Raw genomic sequence first — 24,338 nt, 5'->3', positions numbered from 1 at the left:
GAAAACCTGAGCTTCTCATCACTTCTGGATATAGCAGTATTACGAGTCGTCGGGAGACAGGATGCCGTTTGTTAGGAGTAGGACATTATGATGAGTATAGGATCTTTATGGGGGAGTTATGGAGCAATGCTGACTTCTGATTAAGGGAAGGGGAAAAAGCAGTGTTACCCTGAAAATTGGGCTGGAATCTTCAAAAACTAAATCTTTGGCAGGAGTTACATGCAAAGAGGTCATTTTTAATTCAGAATGATGTTTACTTTCAATTGTTCTTTAAATAACTTAGGGCTGTGTCCCTCTGGAGTAGAAACAGCAGAGAGGGCTTCTGCTATCAGTTAAATCTGGCAAATAGACTATATAGAATTTATCTTTGCTACTTGAATAACAGTAGTTTTATTGCACTTTCCTCCAGAAGGAGGCTATGGACATTTGTAAGTGCTGTACAAGAGTTTCTCTCATCCTCACTAAACAGCAGTTAGCTCGGTGATAGAGCCAAGTCGCTGTTTAGCACTGCAAGGTTGCAGTTTGGAACAACTTAAAGCAAATAATATAGAATACGAGAAGGTTGTTTAAACCTGCAGAAGGTATTTATGAAACTGGAGTTTAGCTAGAGCTAGTAACAGTGGAGTTGCAGTAAGTGCAACTGAGTCTTCATGATTCTCAAACATCCAGGATTTTCTTTGGATGCTTCCTCTCTCTAGCACAGTATGTTTTCAGAAGTATTACTGCTACGTGGGGCACTTACATCAGACCGAGAGTGACTTCATTTTGGCTTGAACTGCGTTCAAAACCAAAATAAGTTAAATAGGAGGAAGCAATCTTATTTCAGAATAAGTACGCTCGTATGGTGATTGTATTGTTACATCAGTTTAATTTGCAGCATAACTTAAAACTTTCTTGTAAAGATAAATCCTTAAAAGAAAGATCACTTGCGTCTGTGAGTTCACATATCCTCTTGGTACGTTCCAAGATAGCCACAGGGTTTTGCCTTTACATGGTGACCAACGTTGCTGGAGGATACCTTATAAGAAACGTGGTATAAGTGAACAAGTTTGGGGAGGGGTGACCAGGTCACAGTGTGATCTGGAGAGCTACATTTTACCTGTGTGTCATTGCCTACAATTTCACTTGTATTTTTCAATTCTGTAGAAGTATAATGTAGAAGACAATAAAAATCAGGTATCCTAAGCGCCTAAATTGTCAGATCAGTATCCCTGCTAGAGGAGACGTGGTTGTCTTCTCCCATGGATTTTGGTGAATCCCAGTTCGGCTGTTGATAAGCTCTTCTGTAAATGCAGCCTAATCCCCCACTATACTTGATCCAGCAAAAAGTCCTCAGCACTAAATTCTCGTGTACAAGCATTGTGCGGCTCCAGTTTTTCCTCCAGGAGGGTATCATGTCTAGTAACAGAAGAAATGAGCCTGCTGTCCTTGTTTGTAAAGCACTTTGGGATCCCTCAGAGCGAAACATGAACGCCCGTGGGCTGTGGTTCTCTCCCACCTGGGTTTCAGTTCCAGAGCACGAGACTTTGTCACTTTCTACTGGTTTTTTTTCCCCTTTCTGCCTTTGCGACAGAGGCTGCTGTTTGCGAGCAGCTGTTCTGCTTCCCTGTCTGCCTGCAGCGATATCCAGACAGCTGCACTGCGCGGCAGCCGAAGGCGGCCAGAGCAATGCCCAGCTTTGTTAAAAAGTAACAAGATTGGGAAAGAAGGGAGGGAGCAGGGAAATCCGTGGCCTGGAGTAGATTCTACAGCACACTGTAAATGGGTGCTGAGGGACCTGGGTGACCTCCGTGTCCAGCTAGAGATGCATTTTCTATGCATCTGTCATAGTAAGACTCACCTGCTGGCTTGGAGAAAGCCGTTGATCACGAAGTGATGCTGAAGTTCTCTGGGAAAGGAAGTATTGCTGACAGTGGCAAACAGCTTATGTTCACGTCTTATGGAAACTTAAATGTGCGTAAGTGTGTGTTCAGCATCTGCTCTCCGCATACTGCATGACTCAGACACAGAGGGGGTCAGGTGTGGCTAAGAACAGGCCTGTGAGGTGCAGTGTGACTTTTTTTTTTATTTCTTGCAGACAGCTTTCCTGTGGATGGTAGGGCACTATATTTAAGTATTTGTCCATTCTTGGTTGCATGTGCATATTTTTCCAACGATGATCATAGTGTCTGTTTTGTGGTTCCACCTGTGAGCACTTACAAATTAGTGAGGAACAATTCAATGTGCATGAAGCTATGTGGTAGGTTTGTGGCATGTCAGGATTTCAGCTTTTGCCCAGCTTAATATTTCTTTTCTTTGTATTCCAGAAGAAGGCATGGCATACAATTAAAACCATGGTTAACTTACCAGTCATCAGCCCCTTCAAGAAACGCTACTCTTGGGTGCAGCTGGCTGGGCATACAGGTGAGATGGATATCTTCAATGTCTTTGTCCCTGGAGTGGGGATGGCAGCAGCAAGGAAAACAGTGATTCAGTGTTTCTCTATTTCCTTCCTTCAGGTAAAAAGGAAGCAGGCAATATCACATAAATCTGTGAACTAGAACATCTTTCTTTCAGTTGTGGTGGGGCTAGGGAAGGGGAAGTGATATACCTGAATAATGAGATGAGCAAGGAAGCAATGGTCAGACTCTGGGGAAGGGCCAGGCTCCCGATGCATCCTTGTAAGGTGATATATGTAAAATACCTGTTAGAGGGAAACAAGAGGTACTGGGGAGTTGAAGCCCTAGTCCATCTGTTGCTGTTGGTTGTGGTATGGGATCATCTTTCTTGACTGAGTAGCCAATATGTTAGTTCCCTAGTGGGAAGGATTACCTGTATGTGCCTCAGCCCTGGCAAGGACACTGTTTCTAATACCACCCCCAAACCCCTCATCTGAAGGTAAGCCCTTGGTTGGAAAACAAATCTGGTGAAAATTGACTTGCTGACCAGGGGTTTGCATTGCGAGTCTGTCATTGTTCACGCTGTGAGTGCAGGGAGCAGCTCAGTCAGCTGGTTCTAGTTTTGCGTCTGTAGAAGTTGGTAAGTGTGCTCCTGATGTAGGCTTTGTTTCATTGGTAAGACAAAAAAAACAACAAAGAGAAGTCATCAGGTTTGCTTCTCTTGTGCTTCATTTAATTCCTATGCAGCCCTTGTTCCCAAAGTGCTAGTGCGGGGTTTATTAGTACACATGTGGGCAGGCACCTACGCTGCATCGTGCTTTAATGCAGTACCTGAACCACCTCTTTATATGCTAATGCACTAATATGATGCACTTCAAAGCTGTGCAGAGAAATTTATTTAGTCCTAGAAATGGAGTCACTGCATTCTGCACAGGGGTGTTGGTGGGACTGACTTGTATCACGCAGAGTGCCAAGATGACCCAGTCCTATTGCAGTTTTTATCACAGCGTGTATGGGGTCGGCTTGATCTGTGTGGAGTGGTGCACTGGTCGTGTAATCATAACCCTTCTGGAGGCTTGTGTAGTAGGGTGGAAGAGGAGAGTGAAGAGGTTACTAGAAGCTGATGAGGAGCGATACTGCTCCAGTTTGCTTTAGATAGTTTTTTGTGGTTGCATTTAGTCTATCCTTTTTGCAGCTGTTCTTCTTTGATATGACAAGTTGTTTCTAAACTAAAACCTGGGCCATCACCACCCTCACCCTTGTGCTGTGGCAGTGCCATTTCTAGGATTCGTCAGAGAAGAACCAGTTTGCAATGGCTGAAGGATCCTGCTGTGATAAAAGTTCAGCGTTAGCCCCAGGATTAATGAGGCTCCTACTTTGGCGCCTATTTTATGTCATGTAGATGAAAGGGTACCTCTGAACGAAACGTGTACTTTCCTCAGACGTTACTGGCAGGTTGCAGGATAGGAGAGCATCTGGACAGGAGACTCCAGACAGCTGGAATCTAATTACTGCCAATCTTGGCCTATGCAGACTGTCATTTGTACTGGATACCATTGAGACACAGGGCTGTAAAAAACCAATTGCACTACAGGCTGTACCTGCAGATTAGCAGGGCTCCGGAGAAGAGGCAGTACCTGGAGGTACACGCGTGCGCAGTCACAGAGTGTGTGTGTAGAAAGGGCAGCGCTTGGCTTCTGGCCTCTTTGTGGCTGTTTAATGATCACCGATTGACCGTACTGCCTCGGTACGTACACACTCAGCAGGTATACCCTATGTGAGGATTAAGGACAAAGCCAACACTGGCAGTGTTATGCAGCTTTAAATTAGCCTGTCAGAGGATTAATGAATTCTGGCTCGTGGCTTCTTCCTGTGCATTTTAATAAGTATATTAGTGTTTAATATTCTAACAAAGAGTTTAACGTGGAAAAAACCACGATGACCTGGAGCAGCTGTACTCCTTAAAGCTATAAATTCTGACATGGGAACGTATCCAAACGGACTTTCACTGCCAATGGCTGTGTTTGTCCTCGGTGTTTTATTTTTTGTGAAAAGCATGTTATCTTTTCTGTTCAGGGGAGATCTTTAACTGGTGTCATGAGGCTGAGGTAGATGAAGAGTGGTGGGGGGAAGTGTTTTTCTTTTTTGCGGGTCAGTCTTGTCAGCATGGGTTTGATTCTCTTTTTTAGGGAGTTTCAAGGCAGCTGATAGTGGGAAGATTCTCAAGCGCTTCTCAGAGAACGAGAAGGAGTGTTTTGAGCGATTGATGAAAGACCCGCTACGCTCCTGTGTCCCTTGCTTCCATGGTGTGGTGGAGAGAGATGGCGAGAGTTACATTCAGCTGGATGACTTGCTTACTGATTTTGAAGGGCCTTGTGTGATGGACTGCAAGATGGGCATCAGGTAGGGTACATGAAAGTGCTTTCTAACCCAAATGCATTTGAAGGAAGGGGGGGATGTGGTCATGCTCTGTCTGGAGGAGTTTGATAACATTTTTGGAGCCTTGGGATTCAGTCCAGACAACCTGTTGTTGGTTTGGCAATCGCCTTTGCCAACCTGAGGAAAGTATGTCCCGTTGTTGCCTGATTGTACATGGATTCTGGAAACTAACTGATTTATAGCCTCAAAAACTATCCCCGTCAAGAAGTTTTCAGTGGTGATTTGTGACAAAGTTTCTCTGCAGTGGCCTGATAATACATGGGGAAAAAAATTACATGATTCATTCACTGCCAGTTCATTTAATCTTTGTGTATGCAGTGATACAAAAAACCCCACAAAGAGTAAAATCCCCATCTCCAAATGTGAATGACTGAATAGCAGTGTAAAAGCCCATTTCCAACACTTCAGTGAGTCTTCACTGGTATTGATCTTTTCTGAAAAGAAAAGAGTTGACCACCTGCTCGGGGCTGACCTGTGCTTTTCCCTACTCTGACATCTCCGTGACGCTATCACCTTGTTTTCCAGATTCTCACGTTCTTTTCCTTTTCTTGTCTGTGATTAAGAGGAAAACCTCAAAAATGTTATCTAAGCGTAACAAATAGGTAAGGAATCTGTTGAGAGCCTGGAGTAACAGTACAGAGAGGTATGAACTGTCATAGTAATCTTCTGAGTGCCAGCTCAGATGCTCAGGAGTCGTTGTCATAAATGAGTTATTCAACTTACAGGAGTACAGACAAGCCTTTTCAAATAGATGCAGGTTCTTAAATGAACTGTCAGCTAAATCAGAGTAGAAATGTGTAGCACTGATATGCCCAGAAGAAAGAGGAGAAGGATTTGCAGCAGTACGTATTTTATTCAAAGTAGGTGACATTCTGGTAATGAGTGACAGCATCTCCTAAACACCAGCCTGGTTTATTACACTGCGATGAACAAAGTACACCTCAGGCGCCTGACAGAGTGCAGGCTTTGTGGGGAGAGACAAGCTCTAGGAGTCCAGTGGAATGCAGAGAACATGGATAGTGCCTTTCTAGCGGTCACCAGATTAACAGGTTGAGTGATAAGAGCAAAGTGTGGAAGGTTTGTCACCCTTCACCTTCCCGTTCTTAGTTACCTCTTCTGGTTTGGAACTGCTCAGATAATCTGCTTTACTCTTTAATTTTTACTATATGAAGAGTGATTCTGTCTCTCACTGTCTGATGCATTAAGTAAAACCTTAATTGCTTTCTGAGGCCTAAAAAAATCACACATGACTGATGTTAGGTTTTTTTGAGGAGAGAGAAGAGGGTAAGACTTGAGCAGCCCTATTTGCTTTTGTTTTCATTGTAAGTGGTCTCTCCTAACTGTCCTCTGAAAGTACAGCTCTATTTCATGGCACAGCAGGAGTTCAGCTTTCTCCCATTCTGTAAGCAGGACATAACAATAACATGTAACAGTAAGTAAGGGTATAGTTAGAACAAGAAGCGAATGACACAATTCCTGATTCCTGCAACTGTTTCACTAAATATGCCTGTGCAGTCACTAGTCCCTGTTCTTTAGTTTTCCCATATGTAAAACTGGGCTAATGGTAACGCTTACTTTCCTGGTTGACATTTCTTGAGGCCAGTTTATAAGTTGTAACAAGAAATGTTTGAGGAGTCCTTACAGTTTTGTTGGGATGTGATGTTTTTGCAGGACATACCTGGAGGAGGAGTTGACTAAGGCCCGTGAGAAACCAAAGCTGCGTAAGGACATGTACAAGAAAATGATTGAAGTGGATCCCCTTGCTCCCACAGCTGAAGAGAATGCCCAGCATGCTGTCACCAAACCCCGATACATGCAGTGGAGGGAAACCATCAGCTCTAGTGCCAACCTGGGCTTCAGGATTGAAGGGATTAAGGTAATAGTTTCACTTCTGCCTGTTCTTGGAGACCGAACTTTGTTTGATTTGTTGATTAATCAAAAAGCTAGTGCGCATCAGTAGCCAGGTTTCCCAAAGAATTCTGTGAAAATGCACTAATTGAAACCACAGAGTTCAGTGTATTGTAGTTTTAAAGCATCTATTGTAATTATAAGAGTAGTGTCAATGAAGTTAAGCGTCAAATGCACATCAGCCATACTTGGTTCAACCACAGAGACATTGCAGGAGGGACTCAAGCACATACACAGCGTAGACAGAATGAAAACGAGACTGTTACAAGGAAGAATTCAGAACTGAAGAAATAATTGCCTCTCTCCATGCAATTACTTTTTTTTAAATCCAGGAACTATACATATTTATTGCAAGTGAATCACAGTAAAGTGTTTTTGTTCCAGTTTTGTTTATTTGCAAGGCATGTTAAAAGCATTAGCTTAGGTATTTTTGGGATCGAGGAAACCCCTTTTCCTTTTAAGTACATGACAATATCTGGTACAGATTGTGCTGGAATAAAGCCAAAACAACCAAAAATAAAATTTCTCCATCAACAAAGTCCATCTGCTGTTCTTGATGGATAAGATTGTGCCCCTGTACCATTCCTAGGACGCTACCTTACAGCCACAGAAGAACCTTCACAATTTTCTTTCCTACCCGTTAACTCTTTATATTTGTTGTGCCCCGTGGCAATGTCAGATACCGACCCAGAAAGCCATTGGGACCTCCTCTCAGAATATCAGCCACCTGATTCAGTTACTTGAATGTTAACACTTGTGGGAATCCAGAAGTGTGCTTTCTGCTTGCATAGGCCTGTCACAGCTAGCCTTAAACTAGTTTCCTTGGGGATAGACAGCGATAGCTAGCGAGGTACCTGTGGCAGCACAGAGCAGGGTGAGTGCTGCCCAAACCCACCCCCACCCCGGATGAGTACTTGTTACCTGAAGCCCATGATGGGACAGCTATGAAGAAGTTAGCATGGGTTACCCTGTGTGATTTCAGGATGTTCCCAGAGCATGTACATTTAATTTAGGTATGTTAGGACACTGTAAATTATGATCTGGATTAGTTTTGCTTCCGTTTCATAGTTCAAGCACATAGGAAGAAAGGGATAAAAGAGGATGACGCTGACAAGCAGAGGCTCTTTAAACACCCCTTTCTTCTCTGCTTCCCTGTGTTGTCTTCTCCCTTCCTCATTCACAGATTCTCCTGTTGTGATACAGGAACTAGGGCTTCCAGCGCATGCTGTGATGGCCCCCTGAGCGCTGTGCCACCCACTCCGGGCTGTTAGACACAGGCATCCTCATGCAGGAACTGTCTGAGTGGTAGATGATCTGGCTCCCGTCCAGCCAAGACACTTCCTGTCTCACCCTTTAGCCATCTAATGATGTTATCAAGATATCTGTTTTATTCCTAAACCACTTAGGTCTTTGGATGCTCTCTGTAATGGAATCAGAAACCCAGATGATCTCAAGACCTGTTACACATGTTCTCAGAAAGACAGTTGGTCAGTGTAGAAGACTTACAGATTTATGTTGAGTCCTGGAGAGTGACTGAGCTAAGGGAGCACAGGGGAGCGCCAGTAAAACCTCCTGGCTTGTTCTTTGTGGTTTGGTTGGTTATCAGAGGTGGGTAGGAGCAGTATGGCCCACAGACTGCAAGGTATTTCCCTCTGTTGAGACAATGCTGTAACTGTGCAAAACAGGACACAAATAGTGACTCTTTTATTAAGCAGAGGAAGCGCTTTGGAGTACTGCCTTTTCCTCTATCTGCCTGTGCTGTTATGAGAGATGTAGGTATTATTCTCTTTTTTTTTTTTTTTACATGGAGAAATGGTGACAGAAAGTGAGTTGTTCAAGCAATACAGCTAGTCAGTACTCCCTACACTCCCTACAGTTTCACTGTAGCTGAACTCTACATCCAGTTCTGTTGCAGAAAAGCAAAGCCAAGCTGCAGAGATCCTCATTTTGAGAGGAGAGCCTCTAAGGATCAGTGGTGCCAGCTAGTGGTTGATGGGAAAAAGGGGTTGTTCTCCCTGAGCGCACTGGTAACTCCTGGAGGTAGCTGAACAGATATGTTGGGTTTGGTCATTCAGAAGTATTCCTGCCCTGTGGCTGCTGGAGTAAGAAGCAGAAGCAAAGAAACTGAAATCATAGAAGCCCTTCTGTGAAGTGGCTTCCAATAAATGAGATCTGATTCACCATATGCACTCGTCCTTCATCAGTGGGGTGCCTTTTCTCTTTAGGTTGATCCATCTCTTTTTCTTGCTTTGCTTCCCTATCTCTGAAATCAGGCCAGGTTCACTTATGGGATTTGTCCCTCTTCCTCTTACCAAAAATAGTTGGAACCATTGGGTTTCCTTACAGCTGGCACCTGACACTCAGTCTCTTGTGGCTGCCAGATTCAGAATGCAGGTTTCCCCTCTGGAAGGGGCTGTCTGAAGGCTAGGCACCACAAACGTTGTCTCTACACCACTAATCGTTTTGCAGAGCAGAGATGCATGGGGCTGAGAATCGGGAGTTCTGGCTTCCCGTTCTGTCACTGAATCTCTGTGCAGTTTGGGAAGTTACTTCTTCCTTTGGTACCATTCCTTTAGCTGTAGATCAGGGATAGCTGTTTTTCCAGGAGGACGTCAGATTTGATTCATAAATCTTTGTGAATCCATTTAGGTCATGACCTTAACCCACAGCCCTGTAAGGGAACTCTGCAGAGGAATCTGCGCAAGACCGCGCCGGTTGATAGGTAGCACTGTTTTATGGGGCAGCCAAACCTGCCCTCCTGCTAGCCACGTCGCTGTCGCGTGTAATGAGAAGTGCTGCAAGTGGCCCACTGGCTGCACTGTGCAGCGGACTGCTCTGCTGTGCAGGAATGTATGTGGAGGCCCTGACAAAGGTATGACTGCGAGGAGCAAGTCAGGCACGCGCCTCCTGGGGATCAGGTACATCCAGAGCTGTTGCAAGGGCCTGGTATAGCGCACGAGGGGTGGTGCCGTTCAAAATCTGGATGTTGTTTACAGCAAGTGAGGTCGGGCAGCAGTTACGTTTCCTGCCAACCACTGCAAAGGAACAAAATCATAACAGTGTTTCCAAACAACAGGGAAGCAAGCAAGTCTGTCCAGAGAAAAAAGGATGAAAAGGGAACACACAGCAGCTGTTCCAGACTTTGCTCTGGGATTTGGGGCACGGGCAGAAATTATTTTTAAAACAACCTTACTCCAGTGAAGAGTTACGAGGCATCAGACTAAGTTCCAAATTTCTCTGTGCTGTTGAGTATCATCATGCACCAGATCAGATGGCTCCTAACTTTCACTGCCTACCTGCTGAACTTCTCTTGCATAACTTACACATCTCATCAGGCTGACATGCAACACTTGTATCTGGCCCACAGCCTTGGAATAAAATTCTGTTTATTCTGCTGCTAGAAAGTCTGCTAGGTGGGAGGCTGTTCTGCATGGCTTTGCCAGTCAGTCAGTTCATTCTCTTGCATGATAAATCTGGAAATTTAGCATTATCAGGTTTTTTTGTGTATATACTAGGGGCCGAATTCTGCTGTGGAGTAAATAGTGTTTCACCTGCTGAGACTGGAGCTGAATTTACCCAGTTTTGGTGCAGTGACTTTCAACGTGTGGGAGGGAACACGTTTTGATGACCTGTTGATTTACTCTTATAATGGAAATGAGGGATTTCATTGGACTGATACGATGGAGAGGAATACAGTTTGATAATCTTGCAGGCTTTTAGTGGATACAGGCTACCAACTGCAATAATTGCTGTATTTTACATGCATGTCCTAAAAGCTCATATTTGTGTCTCTTGAAGCAACAGGGATGTTCTTGAGAAATGCATATTCATATAGTCTATGTTGACAGATATCTCCGATTTGTGCACTGCTCTTACTAACTTGTAGTCCCACAAGCACAAACTGGTCACTACCAGCACATAAAAAGAACTGTTTTTTCAGTAGCAGGATGCTTCTGTACTGAGCTGTAACGCTAGCGCAAAAATACTCTGAATTTCTCCAGGACCCAGTTGGATACAAGCATGCACGCGCCTTCCTTTGCCAAAATTCACGCACGTGCTTTGTCACTGCTAGCATTTGTGTCACTGCTAGCGCTGCAAATCCAGAGTTGTTCTTGGCTGCAACTAGCTTTCCGTTCTGTGACTTCTGGGTCACATTAACGGGCAAAGGTATATTGGGAACTGAGTCTTAACGGCAATTCTTTGATTTCCCCATTGAAAAACAAAATAAAACAAACAAACAAATAAAAAGGACAAGTAAAATTGGGTTTGAAAATGTCCCCTTCCACCCCCAGCCAGGCTTTGACTACATCAAGCTAGACGAGAGGACAACCAAAGAAGTCACTGTGGTTTGCCCCATTGAACTTTGCACTGCTAGTGTGAGAAAACCCTCCTGCAAGCTGGTAATATCATGAGTTGTTTTTGTTTAACTGCACTCAACAGGAAATGAAGTGCCATTTAAAGTTATCCAATCAGCTTTTGCATCTTTTCTCCACTTCTTGCTTGGTTTACCTGCTCTCTTCCTGTTCAGCTACTCACTTTCATCTGGTTAGCGAGAGCTGAGCTGCTGATGGTTCCAGAGGATTGACTGATGAGGCGAATGATATGCGCATCGTATAGATCATCTCTGTCTTTGTGCGTTTTTGTGCAGAAGGCGGATGGAACATGTAACACAAACTTCAAAACTACGAAGACACAGGAGCAAGTTCTACAGGTTTTTGTGGAATTCATTGAGGGCAACACAACTATTCTGGTGAGTCTGAACTCTTCAGGTTCGCTGACCTTTGACCCAAACTTGCTTCAGGGCCATGTGTCCTCTGGAACAAGAAAGATCAATTAAACTACCAAGGAAGAAAATGGTTTGGTCTTCCAGTCCCTCTCAGCAGATGGAGTGGACATGGGGACTTGGTGGGCTGTGAGAAGTAGTTGGCTGAGACTAGTTCTGGCAGCTCTTGCTGCGAGTTCACCTCAAGTTCCTCACGCTAGCAAAACGTCGGTCAAGCTAACTTATGGCTTGCCATCAGCTTCGACCGTGAGTGTTAGATGCATCAGAGGGGTGATGATCTCTAAGCCAGGATTGTGTTGGCAGGAAAACTTGTGATTTGGGAATTCAGTCTGGAGAGGATAAAACCAGAGCGTGGGGGCAGGAGGCGAGATTGGCGGCTGGCTGTGCTCCTACGTGTGAGACTCGCCTCAAAGAGCCGTTCCTGTGCGCTACTTCACGGGTGGCACAGCAGGCCTGTGGTAGATGGCGGAAAATGCCTCTTGTCTTTGGAACTCCAAAGGATGCCACAGAGTTTGCTGCAGCGTAGAAGCCGTTGTGAAGGCAGATTAGCCCTCCAGGAGGAGGATGCTTGGTAATACAGGGCAGCATTAAAAACGTATACTAGAGCTTTATGCGTTAGGCCTTGATTTTTTTTATTCTCTCCGCCCCCCCGCACAACATGGTTGGAGCTCCTTGTCTCTCTAACACAATTTCATTCACTTTTCACTGTGGAGAACTGAAAGATTTTTAGTTGCTTGAAACTTTTTTCTCTTTATGAAAAAGAAAACAAAAAAAAAGGGATGCAGAAAGCGTGCAGCCAGATGCTGTCTCACTGCATCCAAAGCAAGACAGACAAGTATGCTCGGTGTAACACATGCAGCAGAGGAACTCCAGTCTGTTCATTCACTATGAAAGCCTGTTGGAGTGTATTTTCAGATTGACTTTCAAATGATGAACCTGTTGTTTTGAAGGACCTCTAGCCTAAAATTAACATCATCTCTTCATTATATTGACTCTTGTAAACAGAGTATCTTCATTCATTCTTTACTTAAAGGTTTACAGGTTGTTTTTTTTCTCCTCTTCTTCCAGAAAAAATACCTCAAGCGTCTGCAGGAAATTCATATCATTCTTGAATCCTCAGACTTCTTCAAGCGACATGAGGTGAGCAGTGAGTGTAATGCTGTGGAGGTGCATTGCTGCTTCGTTTAGTCATTCAGATGTACTTCAGAATAGCCTGCTGTATTAGTAGAAAGGAGTTTGTAGTAGAACAACACTAATATATGTTAACACCACAGATACCTCAAAGCCTCCATCACAACGATACAGAAGATTAAACCAGTTGATGAATAATGAATCCTCCCATCTTTATAACATCCCAGCACTTACAGCTCTGGGCCACTGCAGGGAATGGTTTATTAATACTAGTTCCCTGTGGTTTCTCTAATCTCGGTGTGTTCCAGTGGGAATCTTTATAGGGGAGTGGTAATGTGGAAGCTTGCATTTGGTACAGTAGCATTCAGTTGTAGTCTGACAATGAAGACTTTATTAGTTATATTGGATTTATGTTGAAACACTGTATAATTCCGCTCTATATGCTCTCCTTGTATGCTTTGCTGTGGAGAAGACATCATTAGCATTGTAAGTTCTGCTTGTTACAGCTCAAGATTTTGAGATCAGACATTTTATTTTACCGTGCTGATTTCCTCTTGTCACTAGAGGCATTTTTGAAAATCATGGGTCATGGTCTGTCTTTGAAAGTAGTCACTGGCTTTTGCTGAATTGCTGAAATTGAGACCTGCTGCCAAGTGAACTTGGAGAATTGCTTTTCTTCCCTTTGTCTACTGGGTCCCTTTTCCCATCTACAGGCCCATTTATACATTACTGATTGATATGGTTATGCAAATTGGGCATGTAAATTGTCAATGTATAAGTGCAGCCCAAAAGTCTGTTGGGTCACGGGTGAGAAGGTCATCTGAGGAGGTCATCTTCTTAGTGGGAAGCGTTAAGTGATGGGGGAGAGCTAAAGATGTGTTTTTAACCACGTCATCTCAATCTGTCTTCCAGGTCGTTGGAAGTTCACTACTTTTTGTACATGATGGCAGTGGGAATGCCAATGTGTGGCTGATCGATTTTGGAAAGACGACCCTTCTCCCTGATGGGCAGACACTGGATCACAGGATCCCCTGGCAAGAAGGCAACAGGGAAGATGGGTACTTGTTGGGATTGGACAATTTGATTGGCATCTTGGAAAGCATCACTGAAAGATGAGTTGAGAATGGCACAAAACTTCCAGGGCTGCTCTGTAACTTTCTGCTCTACTGGGATCACTCAGTTAGAAGGAAACCTTTAACTCCCTCCAAACTCCTGAGGTCATCAGTGCAGAGGGAGCTACATCCAGAACCCAGCAGTTAGTCATCAAAATGACTTTGCATCGGCCCTCTACGAACCTAAATAACTCCAGATTGGTCTGTATTGCACCAGCCTAACTTCAGACTGGTCCTCAGAGAATGAAGATCTCCATACTCAGGAATCACACCAGCATGAGTCAAGAGATCTGTATGGTAAACCAGAATGATTCTGATTTCTGGTGAACAGATGGGACTCCAGATTACCTCTTCGTGAACCAGAGCAAGTGTGTGGGGATTCAGGGTAGGAATAACAATTTTTCAGGGAACTGCATAGTTTTGAAACCAGCAAGAGTGGTTTTTTTCCCCCTAATTCCAAGTCTTCTTGCTCCTGTGTACACTAGAGGTTGGACCAACAACTTCTGCTGCATTGTGTTACGGTGTGCACAAGGTGGAAATGGGTGATAATCGCAAGAAACCCGGAGCAAAGGGAGACAGCGGTTTGCAGCGGCTGGATGTGGTAACTGCTGTTGACCATTCCTCCTCCTCCCTACCCTAGCCTCGATTCACTTCTATCCAAGAACAGCCTTTGCTTTTATGTAGCCTCTCAGGAGATTACAAATACTCTAGGGAGAGAATAGCAGCCTATTGTCTCCAAAAACATTTGACTTTCAGACTGGGTGGGCTGTTGGAAAAGTGCCTAGCTTGGCGAGTTTGGCCTCTTGCAGCTGAACTGCAGTTCTGAAAATCAGTAATCACTCTTTCGCACACAGAGCAGGGAACTAAGGGTTTTTTTCAAGGCTTGTTTATTTTTAAAGATAAAACCCCTATACGTGTGCGCACGCATGCTCGTACTAGTAGCCAGCAACCAATGTGATCTCTTAAGGTCATGGTTTGACTGTCTCCTAATGCACGTGACTTCTCGGCCGTGTTCCTGTTCCCAGATACGATGCTGCCACTTAAGTGTACAGACTGGCGCAGCGATCGGGAAGGTAATGTTTCTGCATTCACAGCATTACACTAATGATGAGATAATTCCCAGGCATCCTTCCTCCAAGGTATCGGCTGTTAACTCAGGGCAGTTTTGGGGGAAGGAATGTCAATGTATCACATCCCCTAGTCCCCGTCTGGAATCGCAGGGCCATCTGTGGTTCATTCTTCTTTTGCTGTGGCCCAGGCACAGCCACAGAAAATTCACATTGTTTAGGTTAAAATCAAGAAACACGGAAGTGACTTCTTGTAATGGCTTCACATACCTTCTCCGTTGGTTGCTTCTAGTCACTTGAACAGTTCTTTAAATACTAGCAGTATAAATACTATCAGTATTCACGTGTTCACTCACATTCCAGGTTTTAACATTAATAATGTGATGATGCAGTTTTCAAAATGAGGACAAGACTTATATTACTGTTTGATTGTTAATCCCCTTTCAACATCTAAAGCTGGTAATGCACATTGATCAGAAATTGCTGTCTTTTGCCAGTGTCCTGTGTTAGGAAGAGATTCTGAGAACTTTAGGATATATGAAGGTGACTCCATGCTGTGGGAAACTGCTATTTTAATAATAATTGTGATCATGAGCAAAAAAAAAGACTGTAGAGTCCAGATCTGGAAAGAAATGTATCTATAACATTTGTAATTAGAATTGAACAGCCTAAAACAATTTCTAAAAGGAGTTACTTCAGATAACACACTACTGTACTAAGAGATCAGTCAGATTTAATAACTTTTCAATCACCTCTAAACAAAACAGCAGTATTAAAAATTCAAGCTCAGTTGTGACCTAAAAGTTAGACGACATAGACTGGGTATTCTGTAGGAAGTAATGACACATGGAAACATTTCATCCTAAGCCAGAAGTTGTTTGAAGCTGGTAATTATTTTTGCAGTTCACTGCAAATTCAGACTTCTTCTGTGGCCTCCCAGAGTCCCTCTCAGTTTTATTTTCATGGTAGTATGTTAATGAATTTTCCACTTAGATGTTTCAGAGGGTTTACACTTTTTTTTTTTTTAAGTGACAGCGAGCCTTCAATAGAGAGCACAGCTATTATCATTCCAGATGCCTCCTACCTTTTGAACTGCTATGAGATGACAAATTAATCTGTGGTGAATTTCATACAATTTAAAAAAAAGACTTCCTCCTTTCCTGCAGCCACCAGGTAAGCCATTGGTTAGCAGTGCTTAAGGAGACTAGGAAGTAAATGGGTCTCACAGGGGAGGACTTTAGTAACAATACCTTTTCAATACTGCAATTGCAAGCAGTCCTACCATAATAAAAAAAAAAAATTAGAAAAGTTAGAAAAGAGACTGTTAAGGTAATAGAATTCATTAGTGGTTTGCCTAATTAATCTTCAGAGTTAAATTTCTTTTTTCTGTTACCACATATGTGAATCTTTTGCACCAGTGTAACTTATTTTCTAGAGGGGAAATGTAGAGGGTAAAAGTTGATGCTGAAATGTCAGTTGAGAATTTGAGACAAACTTTTAGAATGACTGTCCAGTTCTAAAGGAGAACTAGAAGCAGCGTGGTACCATAGCTTCACCGACTGCTGCTAGCACCTGGATGGTTTGCAGTACGTGGTCTTGGGGGAAAACGTGGAGAATGAGCCATTCCTCTGTAGTAGTTGAAAAGGTCAGGGGAAAAAAGAAAACCTCTGCTACAGCAGCCCCTGGTCTGGAAAGTCGTTCTAGATGATAAATAGTTCTAGCAAGTTAATTTTGACATGGCCCTTTGGCTTGCCAAGGGGTTAGAAGGGAAGAAGCCACAATCTTCTGCTGCTGTTATGGGCAAGGAGAAAAGGAGGCAGCTTTTCATTAGCAAACTGCAAGTGTAGGACTGCAACTGAGCACTGGAGCTCTAAGGGGCTGGAGGCTATGAGCTCATGAGCAAACTACCACAGGGTACGTTAGAGATCTTGGCTCGCATCGGATGGCCCAGAGTGCCTGTGTACGCTCACTGGCTAGTGTGAGGAAGCAGCGTAGCCTGCTTTCACTATGGAGTAAGTTGCCTTGAATAAGCTTATATTTACCGGAGGGTCAACACGATGCCTTTGCACGTAACATAGAAGAGCTGATGCATGATAACCAAGGTACTTGTCATGTGCAAGTCCAGAATGTAGTTCTTTAATGCCTCTGCTGAGATACTGGCTCGCTTTGGAGACACCACGAGCACGTGTGTTCCCACAGCATGGTAAGATATGCTGGCCCAGAGGCACTTTGGTGCTGAACAGCTAACCTCCGACTTAGGCACCACGGTCTCTAGTTAGATGCAGCAATGCTTACTGCTGTAGCTGCTGCATTCCTGTGTGAATCTAGCAGTAGGACTTCTCTCCCTCAGCTTTGTCAGTGACTTGTTTTTTTTCGCCTTGGACAACTATCCTAGGCCTCAGTTTTGTTCCCATTTTATAGGTGGGAATAGTACCTACTTACCTCACAGGGTGTGTGAGGCTCTCCTTCATTATTGCTTGCAAGATGCTGTGAGATTCTTTGGAGGAAGGTGCAATATGGAAAGAAATGCACAAAGAGGTACATCAGCTAAGTTTAAAAATGATGGGTGGGGGGGGATCCCCACAAGGATATAAATTTGGATGAAATTTAACCAAAGTGGTAAAAATTAAATCCCTCTTAATTTTACACAGGGGGGGAAATTCACTTAACATCTGATCCAGTTCCTATTATAGGGAAAGATTTCAATGGGAGTTGGACCAAACCCTTAAGTAAGTATCTCAGAGGGCTCTTGCTATATTTTTTTTGTATTGCTGTTGTTATTATTTGTTATTCTTAAGGTACTGAGATCAAATGGCCTGTATCATCCACAGTGCATCCGTTCTGAACACTACAATGCAATGCTGACCATGGTCACTTTTGACATTGACTGTATTGATTGAGTGTTTGTTACTCTGAAGTGTGTATGCTACTAAATAAATGAGACTGGAGCAAAAAAGACATCCACTGTGATTTGGTCACAGGACAGTAGTATCTTTTCTTCAAGAATTTCCTTAGGGAAGGGACAAAAACTATTTATTTCAGTGTTTCTTGTGCTTTTAGTCTTCAGCATCTAGTATTTCCTAAAACAAACCGTTCTAAGACATCTAGAAGCTAATGTCGGAGCTTGGTTCCAAAACCCATTAGGTATGTCTGGTTTAGAACCTGATCCACACAAAGCTTGACAGCTTCCTTCGAGGGAAGCTCTGTCTCAAAAATCTCAGTTCATAGCCTACAGTATATCAAAAAACTGTGCATCAAAAGGCACTTTGCAGACTCAGAGCAGTTAACTGTTCCACAGGGCAGTTTTGTGCGGCAGCAGGGAACAAGCAGTCAACCCTCCAGGGCTGGCAACACTTCTCAGCAAGAGAGTGTCCTCTTACCTGTGTGCAAAGAGTACTTAGCAGAGAGGGAAAGAAACAGCCACCAACAGTGTCGCTTTATTTTGTGTTGCAAATATAGAAGTATACACTTGTCCAGCTTTAAATTGTATAGAAGGGGGCATGTCATCTACTTATGTACAGTAGTCACCCAGAAAGGTAAGTTGGCAAGAAGTGCTGCCATGGTCAGAGGTAATGACAAATCAAAACCTATTCAACTAAATGTGACGAGATGGGAAGATATTAGTGATGTCATGTCTGAGGTCTCTGCATCAGATTGAAAAGGGGAGGGAGCACGGTCCTGTCTACAGGAGAAACTGTCTTGCAGAGCTCTGCTGCTCGAGGGTCTGAGGAGGTGTGATCCCTGGCTGACACCCCTGCGGAGATGCAAATACACTAGGGAAAACTGTACTCCCAGCAGTAGCGTTGTCTTCTCTTTCGGGTAAGTAGGGGGAGGGTAGTGGAGGTGGAATAAGTTACGCTTGCAAAAGCCCGTAACTATTTAATTAGACTTGCAAAGCTTTCTTAGCGCACACCTGCCTGTTGGCATATCCGTGTAAAACTTACCTCAGGAAAAGGGTTGATATGGGGGGACACCTTAAATCTGTGCAGTTAAAAATTCTGTTTCTTTAAAGGGAAAATGAAGATACAAAACACTTCAGTTGAGGAGAGAAAAGATAACAAAGAAATCAGAAGCAAGAATATCAACAAATGTGAAAAGAAAGCAGAGAAAGACAAATTGAAATTTGCATTATTATTTCATCTTTTGTTATTCAGTCCCCTCTTTACAATGTAGGTATGGGGTTGCATGAAGCAACATAAAGTACTAATGCTGAGCCCAGAAGAAAAAAAAACCCAACAACTATATACACAGAAATCTAAAAACAAGTTGGTAACGTTAAAAAGACACCCGTCAGGAAGACCAATTTATAATAATCCTATAAATGGCTGATTCTCCAGCGGGGAAGTGTTGGAAGACTTTTCATGTGGATTACAGGACTGAGTTAATCCCAGATCTCCAGCTCATGTCATTCCTCTAGGAAACAAAATTGGGTTTTGGCTTTCAGTCACTGACGTAACATAATTTTGGGTTCGACTTATTGATGGTGCACTAAAAGTGACTCCTTGAAAACAGTTTCAAGCAAGTTATATTTTGAAATGGTAGCAATTGAGCACTATGAAATCTGTGATTGTATGAACAGTAAGTTTCAGTCTCAGAACTATAGGACTGAAGGTTGTACCATACGTCATTGCAATTGTTACTTTTTAGATAAGACAGTTTGGACAGCATGTAGCATTTCAGCATCACAACAGGAGTGATACGAGCATTATTTCCTCCAGGATATTAATTTAAAATTCATTATCTATGAGGGTTTTTAAAAGCAGCTAAGAGATCAGATATGCACAGAAAAACTGTTACAGGTCAACTATGCTGACAGAAGATCATTTACCTTTAGTTCCATTTGAGGAAGTTAAAAGCTTATATAAAATTTAGGTTGCTAATGCAGATTCTTGTAAAATTCCTGGCTCTTTCTTTTAGTGCCCATTTGGTACGTGCAGCTCCATGTTCTGTCTCGTTACCAGACACCGCATCTGGCTCAATACATCCCAGAGCTACATGGTGTTGTAAACCAGTAACGTATGTCCAGGAAATAAATAATCACTACATGCTCGCTCTGCTCTTACAGTTGACCTTCAACACCCCACTGTTGGTCACTCTTAGAGATAAGATACGGGGCAGGATGGAGTTTTGTTCTGGCTCAGTGCAGATTCGTCTACGCTCTTCCTGTAAATAAGGACCTTGACAGAGCTATTCAGTAAGAACAGATACTTGCTCAAAGTACTGGACTAAAGAACTTGCATTTTATTTATAAAATGAAGGCATCGCTGCAGCCAAGACTGCCTGCGGCATGGGTAATAGAACTGTGCTCTTCTCTCACTTCACTTTTCAATGGCTTATTTAGTTTCATTTCTGTTGGCCTTTCTAAATTCATGAATGAAGTTGAGGCAAGTGCTGCATATGGGGAAAACAATGTATACGGGGAAAACAATGGTAGCTCAAGCTGGGTAACCATAGGGACAGCAGGGATCCTACCTGCTTCTCACTGGAATCTGAGGGTGTTTTACACTCATTTCCACGTGAAAAAATGAAGAACTGTCTTGTGTCTGCTACTTGATAAAAAGTCTGCAGGAAGAAAAGGTGGTATAGTTAATTTCCCACAGCTTCTGAACAAGTCAGTATTTCACTCCTCACCGCCAATTTCCCACCCATGCCGATGGCTAAGGAGAATTGAAAGCAAAGTCCTAATGGGCCTGCAGAAGCATGGTTGTGACCACCAGTCAGGTTGTGTCACCAGCCTGTGACAAACACGGGTTGGAAAGCGATCTGGAGTCACGGCCGCTGCTGCTGAACTAGGATCACTGCACTCTGCTGTGGCCTTACCACATACGCAGGGAGGAAGGGGCTGACTTGCTGATGCCCAGTCGCAACTGTTGGAGAGTTTGATAGTCACCTTTGGGGAAAAAAACTACTAATGCATAAACCATAGGACTAACATAATCCAAAAGGTAAGGATGTTGAAGATGAGCTGGTGTTATTCCAACTAGCTAAGAGTAGATGTATTTATTCTTGACTAGCATGTTCCAGAGGTGGCCAGCCTGAAACATGACCAAAAAATGTTACCTCTGCAAGAGGAAAGAACGAGGAAATTTCCTGCTAACTGGGCTGTAGCAGCTCCTAGACGTAAGACAGGACAGGCAACGAGCTAAACAGGAGAGAAGCCAGAGAACTAAAGCAAAGGTGAAATGGAAGGAGCGGCATGAGGCAAGGGCAACCATCTCCCTTGGTCACTAAGCCCATCAGTCCCCACACCACTCCTGGAATTTGCCCACGCACAGAGGGACCCCTCTGTTCTGACCACCTGTCATTTCCCAACATGGAGTTGGAATTATTTCCATACCATATCGGTCATTGCTCAAAGGTGGCCATCATCACCCCTCAGGTCTGGAAATGATGGTATATAAAACCATTCTAAAGCCAAAGGCCTAAAACTATAGGAAGCTTGGAACAGATACAAAGACCGACAAAGCATAAACCTGAGCTGAAGTCGGATTTCACTCAAGATGGATTCAGACGCTTCACTTGGTGCTTTTCTGTATCACATCTCAGTAGTGTCCATCCCCGAATGACGCAGAGGCCAGGAAGTCTGTGTGGTCAAAGCAAACCTTCTCCTGCCAGCCCACATCTTCAGACTGTGCACGCAGCTGATCGCTAAGCGGGAATCTTGTACCAGAGCACCTCTTCCCTCAGAAAGGAACCAGACAGAGCCTACGACTGACATCTCACCATACAACTGATTAGGCATGATGGCAGCATGTGATTTGCCACCCTAGGTTGGCAGTGCAACATTCAGGAGTGGGACAAGGACAAAATGCTTCCGAGACTGTTCAGGCTTAATCCAAATTATTTACTTTTTCAGTCTCCTTATTTTGCAGGCTTTAACCAGTAAACATCAGTTTAGACCCTAAGCAACAAAAGAAAGCCTTAGAAATGAACTGTCTTCAAAACAAACAACAACTACCTTTACCAGCAAGTCTGTATGCTTGGAAGGCGAGAAGATATGACGACCTGCTCAGGTGTGTGAAGCCAAGTCATGATTTTAGCTTTCTCAAATGGTTGAGCTATTCTACCTTCCTGTGTCAAGGGCACTGTAAGGTAGTGTTTGTATTAGGTTCCCCTCCACTCTGTCCCTCCCTTGCATTACTTCATTTCTACCTCAGAGGAGTAGGTATTAAAACCAAGAAGAACTCCAGTGCGCCAAATGCTAGACAGTTACCCGAGAACCTCAGCTTAATGCTTACCAACATAGCACAGGAAATTACTTCTGAATATCAAAGTACTTACAAAAATGAAGTTCATCCCAAGTAAAGTCCTTTAAAAGATAAAGACAGTCCATTTCTCATCACCCTTTCTTGAAAAACCACCTGCCCCTTCCACGCCAGGACCTGTGAGGAAAGCAACACCATGAGGCAAACAGCACATTTCCTTCACTATTCAAAGGGATACTATCATCAGCTCCACCAACTTTTTTTTTTTTAATAGTAAATTCCTCTTCATTGCTTGTTTTCAGTGCACATGCTCAGAGGAGCCTGGATTTTATTTCATCCTTCCTACTGCTTCCAATTTGAGCAGTAGCTTCATTTTTATGTTTTTCCACAGGGTCTGCTAATAAAACAGATGCAAATGTGGCTGCTATTTATTCCCTTACAGTGCACGAGCATCATTAGTAAGTCATCAGGACTGTAAAAAGCTCTCGGGAGTATAGCAGCCTTTGCAAGTTGGTTGCTGCTAGCACAGCATGCATTTTTGGTTTCTTCAGTCAGAAAGAAGTGCAACCTGTGTTGCTCATTATTTCCATCCAAATGCTGCGGTTGGATGGTAGGTCCATTTCTTTTCACCTGAGCGGATTGAGAAGGAGTCCTTTCATTGAGTATTGTATTCTGAATCAGAGCAGCAATGCCATTGTTCTCCACTGCTAAGCTGGTTCAGTGGAACACATTTGATGGACAGAGATCGAAATGCAACTGTCTTTAACGATCTGGGGATCCGGCAGGTAGGAGGAGGAAGCAAAACACTGCTGATGTTGAAACATCACCCGTCTGAAGGAACTTAAATGGAGGAAGTAAGTGAAATAGGAAGCCGTCCTTCCAGACACACACATTCCCTGATCTTTGGAAGAACCGTTTCTGTTACACTGGAGTAACATTCAGGTCATCTGACAAAGACAGACCAGAGTCCCTCTCTCTTGATGTTTTCTCTGTTTTATAAAAAGGCTTTTCGTCTCTATGCAGACTGGAGCTCCTTAGCACAGCTGCTCTGACCTCTGCCAAAGCCGATGGCTGGTGGTCAGTGCTATAGCACAGGTCATCATAAGTGTAATTTACATTGCCACAGGGGAAAGTCTGGAGTTTCACCAGTTCAATCCCACCAATATCCAGGTGAGGGCAGTTGCTTCGACTTGGAGATGCTGGGGATGTCCGAGAGCTAGAAGAACTGCAATTCCCATCAAAGCCTGAATCTTCTCGCTCTGGAGTTGCTTTGAGCTTGGAGCTGGGGCTGAAGTGACAGATGTTCTCTAGCACCCATGATCCATAGGTTGGGTTCCAAAGATTTTTCGTTTTGTTTTTAAGTCTGTGGGTTGGTGGATTGCTGAGCTCCAACTTCTGGTTCGAGGCCTGCTGGAACCAGGACCCGCTGTTGAAATCGCTGAGGCATGGCAGGCTGGGCCCTCGAGCAGTCCAGTTGCTCAGGTTCTCCACCAGTAGCTCTTGCGGACATTGTACAAGTTTGTGCCCAGCATGGTGGGAGTCCAGTGTTTTAGGCGTTGTCTGGGGTGTAAGAGAAGGGCTTACCAACAGAGGCACTATCCCACTGGAAATGCTTGGGCGCATGACCGTACTCCCTTCATCCTCCGGTGTGGGGCCACACTCCATGGGCAGCTCAGTGTTGATCACATCAGGGTCCTGAAAAAGAGAGACAAGAATCTGTTACGCCCTGAGCACCTCCAGGGTGACTGTCACACCTGCAATTTAAGAGAAATAGCTATGAGAGTGAAAAAGCTTTCGACAGAGGCTGACATCAGGTTTGGGCAATATTCCTGCACGTTGTACAGGGTGCTATGTGCCATCTGGATATCGCATGCTGTTAGGACTTGCAAAAACGCTCTCTCATTTACGTGCTTCCTTTGAGCAGAGGCTGTGCTTTATCGAAATCAGTAGCTAAGCTGGGAGTCACTAGTATATCATTTCTCCCTCAGGAGGTTGGATCCAGGCCTGTAGCTGTAAAATGCTACCAGATGGTGAACTCACCGTGCCATCTCATTTCCCCCCACCCCCCCTCCATGTCAATTCAGCTGTGGCTTTTGAGCAACATTAGGCCAGGTCAGAATGTGAACCTTGAAAGAGATTCTAAATACCTGTCCATCACAAAATGAAAGATGTTTTGCTACTGAACAAGCTGGGAGCTGAAAGCATCCACTTGCACAGGAACAGTATAATCTCAGTTTGGTTGGGCTGAAGATGGGAGAGTGAGGATGGATGCCAGAGAACCCAAATGAAAAGAGCAGTTAGGCCAACAGCACCAC

At 43.8% G+C, this 24,338-nt stretch overlaps 2 protein-coding genes across 5 annotated transcripts in view; one reads left to right on the top strand and one right to left on the bottom strand.

Annotated features, from left to right (window-relative positions):
* ITPKA (inositol-trisphosphate 3-kinase A) overlaps window positions 1-19,868 on the top strand; it is a 42,829-nt gene extending 22,961 nt beyond the window's left edge. The window contains exons 2-9 of one of the 4 annotated variants that reach the window (XM_075152137.1): window positions 2,307-2,403; window positions 4,568-4,781; window positions 6,489-6,693; window positions 11,374-11,475; window positions 12,577-12,648; window positions 13,552-14,824; window positions 15,848-15,991; window positions 18,524-19,868. In XM_075152137.1, the coding sequence (XP_075008238.1) occupies window positions 2,307-2,403; window positions 4,568-4,781; window positions 6,489-6,693; window positions 11,374-11,475; window positions 12,577-12,648; window positions 13,552-13,755 (894 nt within the window). In that variant the 3' untranslated portion in view covers window positions 13,756-14,824; window positions 15,848-15,991; window positions 18,524-19,868. Of the gene's footprint in view, window positions 1-2,306; window positions 2,404-4,567; window positions 4,782-6,488; window positions 6,694-11,373; window positions 11,476-12,576; window positions 12,649-13,551; window positions 14,825-15,847; window positions 17,777-18,523 lie in introns of those variants that run through there. The other 3 variants (XM_075152138.1, XM_075152136.1, XM_075152139.1) reach the window with 3 other exon arrangements.
* The window catches only part of LTK (leukocyte receptor tyrosine kinase), a 56,885-nt gene continuing 50,786 nt past the window's right edge, over window positions 18,240-24,338 (bottom strand). Inside the window, 1 exon segment of the mRNA XM_075152140.1 lies at window positions 18,240-23,718. Within this exon segment, the coding sequence (XP_075008241.1) occupies window positions 22,945-23,718 (774 nt within the window). The 3' untranslated portion in view covers window positions 18,240-22,944.

The sequence above is a fragment of the Calonectris borealis genome, chromosome 5, assembly GCF_964195595.1.
Source record: "Calonectris borealis chromosome 5, bCalBor7.hap1.2, whole genome shotgun sequence".
In the NCBI taxonomy this organism is placed as follows: Eukaryota; Metazoa; Chordata; class Aves; order Procellariiformes; family Procellariidae; genus Calonectris; species Calonectris borealis.
Note: the sequence above shows the minus strand (reverse complement) of the source record. Positions and strands in the feature narration are given on the sequence as shown.